Source organism: Pholis gunnellus (genome assembly GCF_910591455.1).
Source record: "Pholis gunnellus genome assembly, chromosome: 11".
NCBI lineage: Eukaryota > Metazoa > Chordata > Actinopteri > Perciformes > Pholidae > Pholis > Pholis gunnellus.
In genome coordinates, this window is record NC_136538.1 from 15,934,022 (window position 1) to 15,953,966 (window position 19,945).

Genomic DNA, 19,945 nt, shown 5'->3' on the forward strand with positions numbered 1-19,945 from the left:
TGTTCTGCAAGGCACAAATTACTTTTCCTGTCATCCGCCCCGAGTCAATAACGTGCTGTTTCGGATAACTTTTATAGGTTTACATAAATAGCCTCTAAAACGTTGCAGAATACAAACTCTGCCGTCCCAGACGAAAAATAAAATAGTGGAATCATTTTAAAATTCCATAATTTTAAAGCCTTTTCTCCCTAAATATCCCCAATGAACAATGAGCTGAAAACGTTTCTGCAGTCACTCTCTGTCGGCGCGTTTGCCTGATGCGCAGCACCTCCCCAACTGGTCCCTCACTTTGACAAATTCCTGGACGTGAGCGGGACTGCTGAATGGCTTCTTGCTCGTAAAGATGATATCCTGAATGTTTTAGAAGTTGCCTTATCTATTGTATCCCCGCTGGTAGACTATCACTTTGGAAAAACACAATGGGACTGTGGTCATTTCTGAGTTTTTCCCTCTTGGCTTTCGTGTTGCTGTACTCCTTTCACACCAAGTTTGTGGCTCAAGCGGAAGTAAGTTCTCCAAGAGCAAATGACAGATTGTATCGCCTGGAGGTAACACCGCTGGAGGCACGTACAACCCGAAAATCAACGGAGGGTAAAGTCGACAATAGCGCAAAAGTTTTCATCGCTTCTGAATCGGAAGCACCCGTTGCTTTGAAACCGAACAATGGCAAGCAAGTAGGGAATGCAACACAGAGTGGACTTGGAGACGAAGCGCTGATCGGCAACAAAATTGTACTAAACTGTCACAACCGTGTCAGAATACCAAGTAAAAAGTGTGATAACATATCCGAGGACAACCATGGGCGACCTGCAGCGAATATAATGTTAGAAAACACATTTCCTGAGATAAAAAAGAGGGAAAAAAGGAGTGTGCGTACAACATACACCGACAATGTGGATAGGAGTACAAGTGGAGAAGCTCAGTCAAGAGAGAGGTTTGTGGAGACTGTCCAAGGTGTTTCCAACCCTAGACCCGAGTACCGGCGCACAGGGGAGGAAGCCAGAGGCTCTAACCCGAGGCAAAGTGAGCCGCACCTGGACACTTCTACTTTTGCTCTATCGGGAGACTCGGCGCACAACCAGGCGATGGTGCACTGGTCCGGACACAACAGCAGCGTGAGTTTCAGTTTTACAAAAACACTTCATAATATCGTAATTGCTTTAGAGAACACGCTATTTTCCAACACACTTAATACAATGCAAATATTTATCTCTCTGTGAAATTCTAATTCTGAACCTTTTTTAAATGGATTTACACGAATTTGCCACATTTTTTACGCACAGCCATTTCTGCGCGCACGAGGGGAATTTCTACCTCCTATCTAATTATTTCATTCTAACATAGTCTTGAATTGACCAGTACATGTTCTCTATTTACATGCATGGTCATTTTTTTTGGTTATTTAGGTTATGACTGTAAGCGGATTGCGCGCCATATGGATATGACTATTCACCTGCAGGATTCCCTCTTGCTTTTTCAAACCTGCGTGATTCATTTTTTTAACAACCTGTTTGTCACCTGAACTTTAAATTAACAGTTAACCCCGCAGGTACATACCTGCCACTGAGCTATGTGAGGGGGCAGGAATTTTGACAGCAATCACAATACATTCATTATTTATGAAATAATCAAGTAATGTCTCTCAGGAAGGTGCAGTAGCTACTAATAAGGATTGTGTCCAACCAACCTTAATGTGACGCTGATGAGACACAGTATGACCTTCTGGCAAATGAACCAGGCTTTTGTTGTTGACATTTGACTCACACTTTGTTGGTAGTTGTCTAATTGCCTGGATAAATACAGCGTTGCAATATGTTTGTTGTTGAAAAGTTGCCAAGCTTTACACTTCAAAACAGGTTGATGGAAATATGCACAGCTTAAATGAACTACAAGACATTGCAGCAACCACCCAGACCACCCCCCATCCTCACACAGACACACATACGTACACCATTTTACCATCACAAAGACAAAGCCATGGAGATTTTATCTCATGCAGCATGCAAAAATGTTTGCAACCTCCAGCATTTATCAGGTACAAGGATCTAACAATTATAAACAGCCTTGTACAAAACAAAGGGGCTACTCTTTACCTTTTTTACTGCAGGTAATTCAGATCTTCTCAGTTTTCTGGGAAAACGGGTGTGTGCCAGCAACATTAATCAGAAGATGTGTATATCCCAGAACCTCTGTAAATATCCATACAATATCCAACAATAGAGATATATTTAAGAGAATAGCTTATTTCAACCTCTACATGTATTTCATCTGATTCATTTTCTGTTTGGTAACATATGTCATAACGTTAAATGCATCGCAGACTTTGGCCACGTTGATGCATTGCTGTGGACAGTCTCTATGGAAATATACCAGAAATACATCCTGTAAAATCTGATTTGTGGGCTGTATTGTGAAATATGTTGTTGGTTTGAGATGTCTTCACCAACGATGGCCTTTTATACTGCAGGACACTGTTCACTGGATCATCACTGATGGGCTTGTCACTGCAGCCAGTCAACATTTGAGATTTATACAGTCTGAACCCCCTGTCTGGGGTTCAAAAAGTATGAGTGGAACTGCAGAGTTTAAATTGATGGCATTTTATGATGGCAGCTCAGACTATAATAGATGTAAATGACTGATAATAAATCCAATCTAAAAGGGACATTTGAAGGAAAATTACTTCATTCCTGTGGTCTAGGGTAGCTCTATCAAATATTAAATTCAAGACTTTGCCTGTGATCTGGCCAAGATGTAAAATCCCACCGGGAGTGAAATGAGAAAGATGTAGAAGGTGATGGTGAATGTGCCAGGGGAGGGGGGGGGGGGGGGGATCTTTACAGTTCAGATTTGTTAAAGAATTTCATCGTATAAAACCTCAAATCTGTCAATGAATCAGCCCTACCAACTATTATTTGATTTCTGTGACTGTCTGAGACATCAACGCCTGGAGTCATAGCTCTACGGTCTCTGACTTTAAGAGAGATAACATTGATTGGACTCGACCATGGGGATAAAACATATACTGCACAAATTCCCTTTTAAATGAATGCTTCTTAACTACGTAATATTGATTGACTGCATGTTTCTCACTTTTAAAATCTGCCTTGAATGTGAATGGGGATGGAGATATAAAGATTCATGATTTGTAATGACGTGTGGCATAAATACGAGCAAAAGTGCAAATTAAACCCAATTAAAAAATACAGATAAATACACTTGGCTTGGGATGCACTATTTGGTTAATCAATATTTCAGTATTTTTGCCTCACATGAGTGTTCAAGCTGTGATACGATGTTGGTTATCTTTCTGAGCAGCCTTTGCAGCACATCCTACACTCAAGGGATGCAAAGTCCCCCCTGCTACCCCCCTGAAGGCAAAAGTCTCAGTGTGCAAGCCAGCTGGTGATCAGTGAGTTATTGGCAGCCAAATGATTTTAGGCTCCTGATTGACCATTTTTGCAAGCTCCTCATAGACAGCTGACCAAACTAGGACACTGTGTTGAAGTTGAAGGCAGCTATTGAGCGTCTTTATTGACATCACGTCCCTTGAGCTTCTGCTGCTGAAATGATACTGAACATTGGTGTAAATAAGGTCCACCTATAATGAGAATATGGGTCTGATCATCTTCAGTGGTCTGTTACTGGACATTGATGATGCTAGCTGTTGTTCTTGGCTCAGGGTTCAATCTTGTTGTTTATTTGTAATGTTTTGTCTGAGGTGGCGAGGGCCAAACCAGTCCGTCAGCTCTGTAAAATCTTTTCGTCTTTTTCTGATGCGATTGAATGGGAATCAGACAGGCCTCCTGGGCCGCGTTGTCCGCATGCTTAATCAGAACGAAGCGGTTATTGTTGCACATAATCTCAACAGTATAAATAGACGATATAAAAAAAAAGGAAATGGCACGGCCCTGGGGGACGCTTGTGTTTAAAACCGGTTCATTAGATAGACAGCCATTCCATTTAACATGCCATAGCTGGTTGCATAGAAACTCCTTGATCCATAAAATCAAATGGAATGAGATCCCAATTCACAAAGGCATTTGACCAGTTTGTGGGTCTTACAGGATGATGAAAAGTGCATTAAAAAGCTGACTCTGAGGTCTTCAGATACAACAAAGGGAAACATTCCAATGTCGTTTTGTTTTTCTGATAATTTTCCACGTTTCGCTTTCATATTCTACACACACAACCACATTTTCTTGGTTTTGCAGTTATAGTTTGGAGTAAAATCCCTTCTTAATAATAAAAAAAGGCCCCTGATGTTCCGTCAAAGGGGGCTGATATGTGACCTTGTAAAACTTGTTATCCATGCACTTTTCATCTTCCTCTGGCCCCCCTGGTTGCTAGCTTAGGGGACATTATCCATACTACGTTTGAGGACATTTTGAGATGTCATTGCAAATCCTTTTCATTGTGCAGCACCTCAGCATTTAGACATTTTTAAATTCCAGATAAGCTTGTTTTGTATAGCATTTTTAATACAGCATCTGATTCAACTGATGGTCAGTCAAGTGTAGATATGGATTTTAAAGTGGTAGCCAATGGGAAAAAAAAAAAAACAATGGGACATTTTTTTTCGACTAGCCATTTTCATCCTCCACCTGCTTGTCCCCCTTGGGGTGTCAGCACCATAAGTCTGTTCATTAATCCAGCCCGTCTCAAGCCTTTAGGGGTGCACTCTCCACTGATGTGATTGTACGATGCTGATAGAAACGGCAGCAATCCTACGTGCTATGTAAAAGATTGACTGCTGGTTATAACAGCAAAAACAATTTTTCAGGAGACTGGGTGGTGCATTAAAAAAAAATGGCTAAAAGAAATACAAAATGTTCCATGATTTGTTGTGCTTCAGTGTTATGTTACGGCACACAATTTCCCCCCCTCTCAATAGAAATAATTCGGTGAGAAATACTGGTTTTTACTCCTCAAATGACATGCATGTGTTCCCCTTTTTTTCATGAATCATTTGTGCTGTGGGACCGTAATGCATCACATCAACATAGGCTCTCAGCACTTAGACTGTACTTTTGGCTCACAAAGTGCATTTTAAACAGCAGATATAAAGGCCTGCCACCAGGATGTTCAAGCGCACCGCCGTTGCATGATTCCTATCTGCCTCCCTATCAGTCTCACCCTCTCTCTCTCTCTGTTTAACACACACACACATACACACTTATTTCAATTTTAATCAAAGTGACAAAGCGGGTGCAGAATCATATTCGACAGGTTTGCATGTGATTAATTACTTTAATAACTGTTGCAGTGTGGTAGACACATACTTTAGCTGTGATTAGGTTATGAAAACAAATTTATGCATTTTCTGATTGGGAAAATCACAAATTTCAAATTCAAATCGGGTGATGACCTCTTTATTAATCATCACAGAGATAGAGTTAACACAAACTACAGGACTTAATGGAATACGCTTTTATGCTTAAAGGACCTGACTGATCTTGTCCTGTTCTTTAGTATTATTGCTTCTTATATGGGGTGAACTAAGTTTGGTAACATTAAACCTTAAGACTTGCAGGGCCTTGAAGCAGCATTTTGCCTCAAGCCACAGCATTTACTAATATATTTAAATTTTACAGGGATTGCTCAGAGAAATGTTTTTTCCAATCTAGTGGGATAGAAAAGAATCAACCTAAAGCACCACACATACACACACACACACTCACACACACACTGAGCAATCAATGTAGATGATGGAAAACTTCCAAACACAAAATTACACATTTACAAAATGGCATACTCACTCAATTGGTATCCTAGGACAAATCCTCTGAAATGAGTAATACTTTTTGCATTGATCCAAACTAAAACAAAAAAATGTACTTAGAGTTAAAATCAGAATATATATTAGAACATGTTTTTACTGAACGTATCTGCAAAATGTTCACTGATAACATTTTAAATTGTGTTCCTACTATAGCAATCAAAGCCTGATGCAACTTTTGAATGGTTATATTTACACTTAATGGTGGTGGTATTGGTTAAATAAAGTAAGCACGTCACATCAACTTCATTAACGTGAACATGAATACCAGTTTGGCATCACTGATGCTAACTTCTCTTCTAACTTCGCCACCTTCCTGTGACTTTAATTCAGCCCAAGAACGCAGTAGTTTGTTGCCTGGAGAAGACGTTCCTACTGAACAGAATCCTGGCTGCATTTATGTTTCCCTTTAAATGTAGCTGGTCAAACAAATAAGCTGCATATGATCTTACTTTTAGGATATATAGAAACTCAAATCTGAATTTTTACTTGACCTTAAAGAGAAGGCAGTCGCTATCTCTACACACTATAGAAAATGCAAATCGGTGATGGGAGGGTGGGAAGACAAAATTTGTGGGACACATTTAGCTCATTAGCTCAGTCTCACTGCACTTTTTGCAATGAAGGAGGTCTTTTAAGGTGGAGTGCTTCTCTCTTCCAAAACCTCAATTTGTACCCACTACCGCCTTTGGCTCCAACTCAGCCCAGGCCATTAGGAGCCAAATCTGTGAAGGAATATAAGAGACTGAAGGAAATGCCTGCATGTTGTTAAGTTGCTCAAAGTAAAAGCTAACTAGTGTTCAAATTGATCAAAAATCTGTTCGTTTCCCAAAGATTTTATATTAACATATTTCACACGGGTAAATTTCCAATTTCTGTTGTATTCCATGGCCTAATGAATAACAGGATTACACACAAAAGTAAGTAAGTGTAGTCATGCTACTTTACCTTCATCTGCTGAACAATAAATACGAGCAAACAAGAGTGCCACAGAACAAAAAAACCTTTAAGAGTAAAATGCTAATGTTGTGTTTTTGTCTCTCCACGGCGCTTACAATGCATCAAATTAATTTCAAATTGCACGGGATGTGACTAAAACTTTGTCAAATGTGTCAAAACATTTAAATGACTTCTAAAATTGCCATCAGATTTGTCCTTGAATACTGTGTTCCTTGTTTTTCACCTTTTGTATAAACCGCAGTGTATTGTGCCGTAACGTCAACATCAAAACACAAAGAGGAAGAAAAACAGAGTTTGGTGTATATTTCTATACTTAGGCTATAAAACATACTTCATTTACTTTGTACTCGTGTCCCACTAATGGCAAAAACAGCATACTTTATTGGGTTTTGTTATTAGCAGCAAAGAGACATAACATGCCCAAAACATCTTCTCACAATAGAGCTATGTTAGAAGTGAATCCCTTTTCTACTCAGCCCATTTCATTAATTTCCACCAATAATGGGCTGAATTGATTGCTGAAACTCACATTAGGGCTATATAACCGAAGCTCAGGAGTCAGGAGGATAAGCAAACATTCAGACCGCACACTAATGCACAAGGGACATTTTGTGTTCACTTGATGAAAGCAGCATCCCCAGAGTATGTTTTCTCCCACAAAAGTACAAACAATCAATTTGGTCCACAGATAAGATGAGGACAGAGTAAGGCCTCTCTTCGACCGCACCATTTCTCTTGAAAGTCGCTTGTCTTTTCTGCTAAGTGCTCTACTTTGGAGGCATCGTCACTGAGCCACAATCAAGATGTTGTGTTCATATCCCTCCACCCACTTGCAGTGCGTCTTGATTTTGCCCTCGTCGCTGTCAAGCCTTAAAGAAATTTATGCAAATGTGCAACTAATACTGTATTTCTTTTCTCTGCAGGTGTTTGCATCAGATAATTTCTAATGGATGCATGAATATATTAATCTTTAATCTTAAGAGACACAAAAGGAATTTACAATTGATGTCTTTGGCGTTGGATGTGTTGTGACACTTAAGTTTTGAGCTAATTTTGATACACCAATTACTTTCAACACGAGTAGTTTTTTAAGTGTGTTTTTGTCTTAACAAAGGCCCTAAAATTATGTTCTTTCTTGTGTTCTTTCCCCCTCATATCACAAGAAATTAAAATGAAAGTGATAGCATGTTCTCAGTGTGCAAGATCTAGGGTGTTAATTAGCTATTTGACTTTAAAAAAACACAGTGTTTGTCAAACTACTCAAACGACTCTTTGTTGCACTCTGTTTCTGTTTGATTTCTCTTAATGGAGTTGGGAATGTAATGAGCTTAACAACACATGAAACAGGTTTTATTTTTGTGTCCTCAGAATTGCAACAGGCCAGTGAAATGCAGTGTAGCAAGTTGAACAATGGAGTCCAAGCCTGCTCCTCTCACATCGATATGCCAGCTTTGGTGTCTAATAATGACCAGGATGTGTTAGGGGGCCCCCATGGATCTGCATTATTTGGTAGACTTTACTCTTCCATCTACGTTTTTCACCGTGCTTCCTCTTCCAGATTAATTCTTCTGCTTCTAAAGTAATAATGTCAAAATGGCAAAATAGAGTCAATTTTGGGGTAATCTATGCAATGACACAGGTATATAAAAAAATATGTAAAAGCTGTGCATCAGCCGAGCCTATTACAGACTCAATTTGCACTCAAAAACAGCCTTTGTGTATTTCTTTTTTAAAGTCTGTATGACTTTTAGGATCGATTGTGATCATCTGTGTTTTTATGATTATGTCTTAACAATTGTATTGTATTGACTGCTGTCATTTAATCAGTTTTCCTTTTCGATCTGATCTCATTTTTTTTGATTACCTTCCCGTCTGTGTTATAGCCCGACTGATAGTGAATTTCTGAGGCAGATATAGTTACAGATTTTTGCTAGTTAAAACAAACAAAAAACAATGGTAAATGGTAACATTTTCTAATTATACACACACAATATAAATAACCTTGATACGGATCCCTTTGATTCATTTCAATAAATCGCAATAACTGATATTTTTGACCACAGTAAACAGGATCATTTAGAAGTGTAAAAATGTACTTGTCAGTGCTTTCGGGTGGACAAACTACGTCATTCTAAATGACCTCAAACAGGCTGATGTATCGGTCTTGCTTTGGTCTATGTTACAAGTTGTGTAACTTGTATGTTGTATGTACTGTGTGCCGCTGCTGCTATTGTTACCAAGTTGCACATGTAAAAGAGATTCTTAGTCTCAGTGAGGCACTTTTCTGGTTAAATAAAGTTATTATTGTCATAAATGATCACAATAGTTTAAAAATAGAAAAACACAAAATTGCACAAAAATATACACACATGCACCTACACACAATCCAGGTAAATATAAGAGTGTCTGCACTCAAGGGTTGTCAGATTATGTTTTAATTCAATTTTTTTTAATTACACACCTTTGCTCTGTTTTATCAAATCTGATAAGGCCACAAAAACTGACCCCCAGACAGCTGACAGAGAAAGATGGCATATTTGGGTAAAAGCCAGCTTATAAAAGCTTATATTTAAGACATGATTTAATTAGGGTTGACACATTTCAGTGAGTTGTCAGGCATTTTGATGTTTTGGTTAGACTCAGAGGAGGTAAATAGACAATGGTTACTCCTGTGAGATGGCTCTGTATGGATGTGTTTACCCCGTAGTACAATACACAAAAGCTTATGTGTATTCATGAGAATGTAAATGTGTATCATTTCAGTGGTGAACTTTTCCCTAGATAGTAAAGGTAAATAAAATGTATATATGTGTCAATGCTTCTCTGAGCATGAGCCTTTAGCCGTGTTATTACAAAGAGCCTTACATCACTCACTGTCATCAACTTTGGGGGTCCCTTGGAAATTAATTTAGATCTTTCAGTTGTCCCCTCCGGCTAGGTTCAAAAACACTACCAGATCTACATGAAAGTGGCTGCATTTCTTACATTTCTAAAGAGTTCTCCTACTTCCCGTTGTGTGTTGCTCCTGAGAAGGAAAGAAACAACAATCTGGAGGTGTGATATTGTTTTGAGTAAGAGTCCCTTTTTTCCCTTGACTACCCAATTAAACAGAAATGTTTTTTGACGGGTGCTGTCTTAATGATGCTTTACTGGGGGCAACAGGTTCCATTTGGAGCGTGGTGTTAGAAAGCACAGTAAAGCTGCACTGATGTGCTGCAACAGTCTATTTCATTTTATTGATAGCCATATTGCAGGACAGTACACAGAGATGATTCATGGCTAAAATAGCAAGCTCTGTCGGAAATCCTCTTCCCACCAACATGGTGTTGAGATGCCTCTCACGCCTCACTGAAGCACTTTAAAAATTAGAGAGAGAGAAAGAGTTAATACCTTGAATACCAGAAAGAATGGCCAACGAGCACCTGACTGTGCCTTTTTAATGGGTTTTTTTCTGTCTACTTTATGTGCAGGTGAAATGAAGCTGGAGACAAAAAACTAAAACAAAAAAAGATACACAGCAAAAGAAAGAACCTGGAGAGATTGTTTTTAAAAAAAAAAAAAAAAAACTAAGACAGGAAGATCGAAAGAATGACAGAAAGAAAGCCAGAATGACAGAAAAAAAAGGAAGCAAAGAAGGGAAAGAAAGCGACAAGAATAGAACGTTAGGATAAAAGGATGACTAAACCCAACTCCTCGGAGGAGGAGAGCCAATCTGAAAAATGATTGGTTGACTTTCCTGGGGCAAAGCTCTCTTTGCTCACATCAATAAAACATAAACATGAATAAATGCACTGCTTTTGGCCTTCCAGGGTCCTTACTTAATTTCATGTATGCAAGTGAGTGATGATACGCATGGAAAATTGTATTTACCTAGAAGGCTCAAATAATTCTGGAAGCCATTTTGTGTTTGTTTGCTTCCAGTATTTACATAAAAGCAGGTCTGTACCATAAACTCTTTGAATTTGCTTTTAATGCTTCTTCATTTGTCAGCTCTTCGTAGTTTAAAGGAATTCTTCAACCACAAAATGACCATTTGAATATAATTTCCTCACGGCTTGTTTCCTTGAATTTATGAAGAAAACAGTTTTTCTCGCATTCATCCACTGTGAATCAAAAAACGGAGAAAAGTCTTCATGAATTATAATAAATGTCTGTTTAACAACAGCAGAACTATATCAAAATGTGTTCACAAGCTTTACAACTTGCTGTATAATCCAATTCTCATTTATGCACTACTCACTACTTCATGCATTTTCTTCACGCTAAAGCTTCACTATTTAAAACACTTAATGTTTGCTGCATAAACAGTCTCACGCTTGCACAGTTAGTTTCTCGTCCGTGCAAGTCCGAAGTGTTTTAAATTGTTCGGTTTTAGGGAAGATGCGTGTGTTTGGGACGTTGTGCGTGTGCGACTGGACAAATGAGACTTGGATTATACTGCATGAGTTGTGTGGGAGTTTGTAAACGGATGTTACGATGTAACTTTTGCTGTTGTCATATGTGGACCCCATTTCAATTCCTCAAGAATTTTCTCTTTGTATTGGATTCTTTGTTGAGGCATGCAAGATTAACAATGTCTTCTTCAAGGATTCAAGGTACCACTTGCTATACAAATGGTCATTTTGTGGGTGAAGCATTCCTTTAAGTCACACATCTGATGAGCAAGTCCTATGCCGTCCCTCAGCATTTGCATGTAAAGTAATTGCTCCCTATTGACTTTAGCCACAGATGCACAGCTATCAATAATGTTGAAGACATGGGAACACACAGTCTCCGGTGATGTACTCTTGATGTATCTACTTAGGGACAAATCAACCAAACAGTCATCTGCCTCACTAGTTTGTTGGTCCCTGAGCTAGATCTCCAGTGACCCATTTCAATGGGTCAGCTTTTGTTAATGAGCAGACAGCACAAAAACGTTGACAACATTTAAGATAGAGCTCCTAATGACAGCTTGGGTGCTGAGAGGCTTTTTGTCATCAAGTGGTGCCGTTTCGGGCTATTTTTAGACTCTGTTTTACATCCTCAACTAAATTTGTGAGCATTTGATTAAATTGGATCCATGTGCAAGATGGTGCAAGTGATTGAAACCCATAAAACTGTGAACATTTATTCGTTGTTCACTCAGTTAATTTGCAGTGCTGGATATTTGAATCCCTTTGGTTGGGAATGAATCGCCTCTAGTTTGACACTGATGAAATCAATTCCAGATTCAATTTACCTCGTAGTATTTGTAATGTCCCATGGCACTGAGTCATTGTTGTTGGCAAAAGAGAACTGAAGAGACAAGCGATCAACAGTTTGGCAGAGTTTTTCTCTCGTATCTATTTTTCAAAGCAGGCAATTAGGCCTAACATCACAGCCACTTAACTAAGTCTGTACTCCAAATTGATTCAGACTCCAGCGTTGGACCTTGCAGACATGGTGCATTTAGTTATGCAAATGCTTATCTCTCTGTGTGATTGGTTAATTAACCTGTAATGCAGATAGTCCCCAGCCATGCACACTAGCCGTTGATGGCTAAATTGTGGGTCAATTGGTTTTTTAACATTTTCAAAGCGGGCTTAGAGGCATGTCTTTGTTCCGCCGAGTCTTGTGTGACTTTTCTCGGTTTAATGACTCGTTCCGTGGGTCCCATAAGGTTAATGTGTTTAAACTCACTGTAATTGAGCTTTTGACATATCTTTCAGGCCTTTTCAAAATTCGTCATATTATGCCATGTTCCTGCTCCTTGATTGTTATTATCTACCATTCCTTCTTCCGCCCTCCGTGCCCTGTCCTAAACTCTATACCGCAACCCTCCCTTTCTATTCTGAGTTATGAGCGTCCCCATGGGAAGTCATTTATAATGCCATTGGAGTGACAATAATTCGTTTGCACACCATTTCACTCTGCCCTCTGTGCCTTGGCAGGCTTTTATGGGCCACATTTTGGTTTCCCCCAGAAACACATTGTCCAACCATCCTGAGAGAACAAGCAAAAGCATTTAGCCCAGACTGCAGCTGGACGTCTTCCAATGAGTAAAATAAGTGACATAACATCTTCCAACAACATTTGAGGTCAACATTTGTTGGTGCTTTTGCAACTGCTTTACTATTTTGAAGATAACAGCAAGTATAAGGGGGAGAGGGTTGTGCTCTGCAGCCAGTGACTGCGTATCTTTTCATTGTTCAGTGAACAATTATGTTCAGATTTTGCTGTTATGTAGGTATTATTCCACATGAGATACAGACACAATTCTTGACAGCCCACATGGATTTTTTTCTTCAGATCCTGTCACCAGCAGACTGACATCTCCTGACAACATGAGGATCACTTGTCATACTGGATAACATATTGTATGGGGCTGATATTTATTGATAAAGGGATTTAGCAAGACATGTTGTATTCATTCCACAGCATTAGATGTAGACAGGTAATGAGGAACTTATGCAAAAGCTTTTTAGTGCAGACCTTGGCATGTAATTAAGCATGTATGTTGCTGTTATGTTGTAGGTGATCCTGATCTTGACTAAGCTGTATGATTTCAACCTGGGCGCTGTTACTGAGAGCTCACTCTGGAGGTAAGTTTGTTTTTAATCATTGCTATTTCCCCCCTTCTATCTAAATACAAAGGTTATGGCATCATTGCAAAGATTTTATGAAAATGCAAAAGCACAGCCCTAAAAACAATAAGGATAATATATTCATAGAGAGTGCAGTGTTGTGTAAGTGTGATTTATAGTGTTCCCACTTGCTAGGATATGAACAATCGAGTTACACTGGAAGCCAATATGAAGTTTGTTTTAATAAAGCAATCTGAAGTAGTTCAGAATGAAGCATCTTCTCTTTGCTTCCTTCAGTCTTATAAATAATAATCTTTTAAAAAAAGGCCCAACCTATATTCTGTCCATCATCAACAAAGAACCTGTTTGAAAGGCTGTTTTTGAAAGATAAACCGGAAGACTTATCTGAAGGATTCTTTGTTTATGTCTCTTTTACTCTGACCTAGAAACTTCCTGATAGTTTTTTGATTGATTGTTATCCGTAACCTTTTGTTTCATAAGCAATTGACATGCAATTGCCACTGTATAGCCATAGTAATTCCATTCAGTATGTATTGAGAGGTGAGTTACAGTGCCCTGTCGTATCATAAATAAGAATGGAATTCATTAAGGATTATTCCACAGAGGCCAATCCAGCCCTCTGATATGACTTTTTTCTCACCTCTCCCATAGCCTGCAGAGAACTCATTTCATACTGAAATACATGTGAAAAAGAGACCATCAGTCTGCCAAGCATAGAGTTTCAAATTAATATCTGTTTCACTAGAGGCGCCGCTAAGATTTACACCCGACTTGACACATTTTGAAATCCCATATTGTGTACAGGAGGTCTTCCATCATCAAGGTGTCTGCTTAACAATAGCACCACGAGTAAATTAGAGTGTACCTCAGGGGGTGCAGGAAGGCTCTTAGTATGGGTATTAGAAAAACTGAGATTTTAATGTTATGAGAAGAAACTGGAGTAAATGATTTCTTTGATAACACAATAAATGATTTAATACTACAGCTCCGGGCCACTCTTGGTGGCAGAATGCAATGTGCAGATCAATGGGTGACTTGCAGAGACTTTCTAAACACACATCAAGTCCCTTTTTGTGTTTTTAGATGGCTACCCTTTCTGCTAAAGAAACGTCACAATGTAATAAAATAATTTAAAAGGCTTTCTTCCACAGCCTCAATCAAAGAGAGATATGCCAACTGAAGGGAGTCCTTCAGTTGAGTTTGAGGGGTAAGTCTTTGTAAACAATGTCAACACCAAATAGGACGATTCAGATTAATGCACAGACAATGAAAGCAGACACTGGGTATCTATCCAATTATGCAGTGAAATTACATTAGGAGGCACTCAGGTAGAACTGGGAGTGTGGATTGGCTGTTTGTGGCGAGGAGAAATATGAAGATTGGGATGACAAACACATCTACCCTTGTCATGGGATGCATGGATTGTAAGGAACAAGCACATCTGTGATGAACAACTACCTTCACATGATGCGACAGACCTAAATGTCTAATTTAATAAAAAAACTGGCCATTTAATTAATAATGACCAAGAACTGTGTCATTTATTCTCAGTTATTGTTCTCTTTTTAACTTAAACCTGTATTTGTCAGCTTTGTGTTCTAATTTGTTGCGCTATAGTAACAGAAATACCACAATTACGCTTCCCCTGCTGAAAAGAAAAGAATTGAATACAAGAGGATGAAACTAAATATCTAATTCAGTTGAAAACAGAGAGAACAAAAGGCCACTAATTTATTAAGATAATAAAAAAAACCCAGAATGAAAGGATTTCACCACTGGTCTTTAAATCCCTTCCTCATTGTCTTCAATGTACAAATATCTACAAAGGAGGAACGGAGAGTAATGGTCTATCTACTGTGAGATAACAATGTGTTCATCGCTCAGAATGTTGTTATATTCAAGGACTATTGCTCGTGTTGGATGTTTTCGTCTTTCCACTGCAATTTGCATTTAATACATACACTTACCACTCACCGGCCACTTTATTAGGTACACTTTGCTGGTACCTGGTTGGACCCCCTTTTTCCTTGAGAATTGCCTTTTTTCTTCATGGCATAGATTCAACAAGGTGCTGGAAACTTTCCTCAGCGATGTTGGACCATATTGACATGAGAGCATCATGCAGTTGCTGCCGCTTTGATGCGAATCTCCCGTTCCACCACATCCCAAAAGAGCTCTATTGGATTAAGACCTGGTGACTGTGGAGGCCATTCGAGTACAGTAAACTCCTTTTCTAGAAACCAGTTTGAGATGATTTGAGCTTTGTGACATTGTGTGTTATCCTGCTGTAAGTAGCCATCAGAAGATGGGTGCACTGTGGTACTTAAGGGATGGACATGGTCAGCATTAATACTCAGGCAGTAACACCCCCGACCACCAGCCTGAACCTTTGATACAAGCCAGGATGGATCCATGCTTTCAAGTTGTTCATGCCCAATTCTGACCCTCCCATCTCAATGTGTCAGGAATCGAGACTCATCAGACCAGGCAACTTTTTTCCAATCTTCTATTGTCCAATTTTGGAGAGCCCATGCCAATTGTAACCTCAGTGTCCTGCTGTTAGCTGACACGAGTGGCATCCGGTATGATATGCTGCTGCTGTAAACCATGTGCTTCTGTGCATTCAAAGATACTCTTCTTTGTAAGTCGGTTGTGAGAAGCGGTTATTTTTGTTTCTGTTACCTTTTTATCAGCTCAAAGCAGTCTGGCCATTCTCCTCTGACCTCTGCCATCAGAAAGGTGCTCAGATGATTTTTTTTTGTCTTTTTTTGGACCATTCTCTTTGAACCCTAGAGATGGTTGTGTGTGAAAATCCCAGAAGTTCAGCATATTCTGAAATACTCAAACCCGCCCATCTGGCACCAACAACCATGCCAAGTTCAGAATCACGTAAATAACCTTATCCCCATTCTGATGTTTGGTTTGAACTTCATCAGATCGTTTTGACCATGTATAAATTGAGTTGCTGTCACGTGATTAGATAACAGGTGTACTTAATAAAGTGCCAGGTGAGTACATTATTGTTAACCATATTTTAAAGCATACCTGAGGTCCATTAATTGATTTCCGACCTTGCAGACAGCCACTGGTTTCATTTCATTGTAGCATGAAATTCACCTTGCAAAGACTTGGTTGACACATGTGAAGTGGATATTTAACATGATGTGTTTGTCAAAGTTAGTTTGCTGAATGGTATTGTAGTTGCAACTTTCTCGCTAGATTTGGTTACTTGCAAAAAAGTGCCCGGCAACAAATCTATCCAGACCGTAACATTAATGTAAATTAGTGCGTAAAACGATCACTCCTTAATCTCTCTTATTTGTCCAGGGAACTTCTTTTGCTTTGTTTTTGCTGTAAATGATTTACCTGGCTATTTTTCAAATTTTTATTTTGTCTCAAAAAGCAGAGTTTAGGTCCTCTCTGTTTATGATATGTATACAACATTCTAGATGTACGGCTTTTGAAATAAAAGGTAGATTTGGATGCATATTGGTGATGTAATAGCAGCTTGAAAAATAATAATGGCTAATGTTAGCATCAGTTAAGTTTAGAGTTTAAGTTGCATTTTTTCAAAGTTGTATGTATGCAAATACTTTAGTAATGATGTTACATATACGCAAATTAGTTTGTGTCGTAATCTTGCAACATCCAGCACATTTTGGAGCAAACTTTAGCTACTTTCATTGAAAATGGTTGTAAACACAGAGCGCAACATACAAACAAAATGGCCAAAAACTCGTCAAAACATTTCTCACTTGTCAAAAACTCCACAGGGCTCCTTCAGCTGTTATTTATTTAATCAATTTAATTTCTGTTAAATCGTATCTCTGCAACAGTAAGTGACTACTTGAAAGCTGTGTTTTTATTCAACTGCCACCCTGTGTTCAAATATGCTGGTCGAAGAAAGAGCAGACTTTTCCATTAGTGAGTGTGTTTTTTCTGTGTTCTTTCCGATTTAGTTCCATTTGAATACCTACAGTAGAATACCGGTGGAGTAATGACAGCACGCTTTTTCAGTATGTCACATTTCTAGGAGGTTTGCAGAAGTGCTTTTTAAGAGCATCAAAAACAAAAATGATACATTAGCATGAAACCAGACAAGTTGGACGTCTGAGAGGTAGAATATCCATCTGAAAACATATGGTATGCCATGGAGATGCAGTCACGTGCAGTATAACTGATTAGCAGTTAATGGTCTAAAACATGCCAAACCACTGCTATGGTGCATTAAAATCTTCCTCAGGAAGGTCTCTAATGTATTTTTCATCAAACATACAACATGTCATTTTTGTTTACGTCCAGATCCTCTGATTATGGAAGCACCTACACCAAACTCAACGACAAAGTGGGCTCAAGGACAGTTTTAAGTTACCTGTACGTCTGCCCTACCAACAAACAGAAGGTCAGCATTTCCCTGTTGCTTTTGTCTCTTTGATCTCTTGCAAGATCATTCCTGATATCAAATTACAGTTTGTTTTTTAAATTGCTGCCAAATGACTATATCGCCGTCTCTCTCTCTCTCTCTCTCTCTCCCTCTCCCTCTCTTCTAATGCCACATCCCTTCTCTGGTTCTCTGTACTTTAGATAATGATGCTTAGCGACCCAGAGGTAGAGAGCGCTGTTCTCATCAGTTCAGATGAAGGGGCAAGCTTTGAGAAGCATCCCATCAACTTTAATATCCTGAGCCTGCTCTTCCACCCTGTACAGGAGAACTGGATACTGGCTTACAGTCATGACAGCAAGGTAGCTTCTGAGTGAATGCACAATGCAGATAATGTATGGTGCTTTTTTTAATGTGATGTTTTTGGATGATGTGATGATGGCTGTGCTGCTCATTAACAATATATTCCTCCTGAAACCTGTGTGATGAAGATTGGCCTAATTCTATCTTGCAGCTGTACAGTTCAATGGACTTTGGGAGGAAATGGCAGCTAATTCACGACAACGTGATGCCAGGCCGATTCTACTGGTATGATTATGTGGATCCTATTTTTGTATAGTGATTGATTTGTAATTTGCATAATTATAGTGTTCATGACCCTCTGCTGCCAGAAGGATCCAGTGACCTCCTGTCAAAAACAGATCTTCATGGCAGTCAAGCATAAAACTATTATATCCATGTCACGTAAACCTGAAGGAAAATTATCCTTTTTTTTCCATAGCACAAACATGACATGCTGTTTTTGTTGTCGCTGTCATTTAGTAATCTCGACTGCTCGAGCACAAGCCAGTGAATATTGATGTGAGCCCGTTTATCCCTGTTTGTCATGGTACGTGTCAAACCCAAGACTGTTTTTTTGCCATGAAAGAAAGGACATTCGTTGGAGGACATCCTCTCCACATGCATGAACAGCGAGACGTTAGATAAATAAGAACAGCGCAGCAGGTATAGCGGCACCCGATACAATGCATTATTTGTCCTCTTGAGAACCATTACTTTATGCACATTATGGGAGATAGTTATTTTTCAAAATGGTTTTGCAGTCACCTACAATTTCAAAACAACATACATTTGCTATGGTGGATATTTCTGGGAATAGTCTGTTGTTGTTTCCTGTGTTGATGCTTTGGTGAAGTGAGATTAATTGCAGCTGGAGCTGCAGATCCTACACTGTTTTACAGGAGATGAAAACATCTTTCTATGGGTTTTTACAGAATAGCAATGTCCATCTACAGCTGATACACAACCTGGCCTTCCCCCTCTTTTATCTCATTTTCCCTTTCCTTCCCCGTCTCCAATTCTTTCTGTTCCTCTCTATCTTCTCCTGCTCACGCTCTTTCAAGGGCGGTAATGGGGCTGGACAGAGAATCAGATGTGGTCCACATCGAGACGCGCATCGCAAAAGGCCGTGAGTGCTGCACTCAAGTCTGCTACAGTAGCAACACCCACAGGACCCTTTGCCTCTCATTTAGAGCGAGGTCACGGGGAAGATGAGACCCTTTCTGTTGTTCAGATTGGCCCCTGAAGTCTAGTAAAGCAGAATAGGTGTCTCCTGACAAAAACTGAGAGTTTTAGTGGGTTGATAGATGTTTCTTCTCTTTAATCTATCCCCTGTGTCTCGTAGACAAACCTCAACTCCCCCCTTCTAAACGGCATGGTATATTCTGTCAAACCAATTATAGGGGTTTCCTGCATTGGAAAAGATACTCATAGCCCTTCCTGTGGTGAGAAAATCTGCCTCTGAATTATTAGAATTTTCTTGTAGTGTGACACACCGCAATTACTGCATTAGTCTTGAATCTCAGCTGATTTTGAATTGCAAAAGGTCCTACTGCCTACTGTGGTATTAGTTGTTGAATTTTGTCTTAATTCTTTCTACCGTTACCCAACTTATAGTTGTTTCAGAACTGTGAACTTATGACCATGCGTTCTGTATAGCAGCTGCATACAAAGTACAGTTAGTTGGTGTAATAGCTTGTAATTTACTTCTGATTGATTTCCTTTCACCTCTCTCCAGGCGCCCAGTATGTGAAGTGCAGAGCCCAACGATGCACAGAAGGCAATAGACTGTACCTCTTTCCTGGACATGTAGACACCAACTCACTGGTTGTGCAGGATGAATACGTTTTCACACAGGTTTGCGTAGTAATAGATACATTTTCTTTTTACTGAAAGGCTATATTCTGTCTCTGTGAAGTT

The 19,945-nt window shown here is 39.3% G+C and overlaps 1 protein-coding gene across 1 annotated transcript in view; it reads left to right on the forward strand.

Annotated features, from left to right (window-relative positions):
- Nucleotides 1–419: 419 nt before the first annotated feature.
- The window catches only part of sorcs3b (sortilin related VPS10 domain containing receptor 3b), a gene marked incomplete at both ends in the record, with an annotated part of 36,154 nt that continues 16,628 nt past the window's right edge, over nucleotides 420–19,945 (forward strand). Inside the window, 7 exons of the mRNA XM_079168274.1 lie at nucleotides 420–1,115; nucleotides 13,235–13,302; nucleotides 17,608–17,707; nucleotides 17,890–18,048; nucleotides 18,201–18,274; nucleotides 19,090–19,154; nucleotides 19,764–19,882. Coding sequence (XP_079024400.1) covers nucleotides 420–1,115; nucleotides 13,235–13,302; nucleotides 17,608–17,707; nucleotides 17,890–18,048; nucleotides 18,201–18,274; nucleotides 19,090–19,154; nucleotides 19,764–19,882 — 1,281 coding nt within the window. The remainder of the gene's footprint in view (nucleotides 1,116–13,234; nucleotides 13,303–17,607; nucleotides 17,708–17,889; nucleotides 18,049–18,200; nucleotides 18,275–19,089; nucleotides 19,155–19,763; nucleotides 19,883–19,945) is intronic.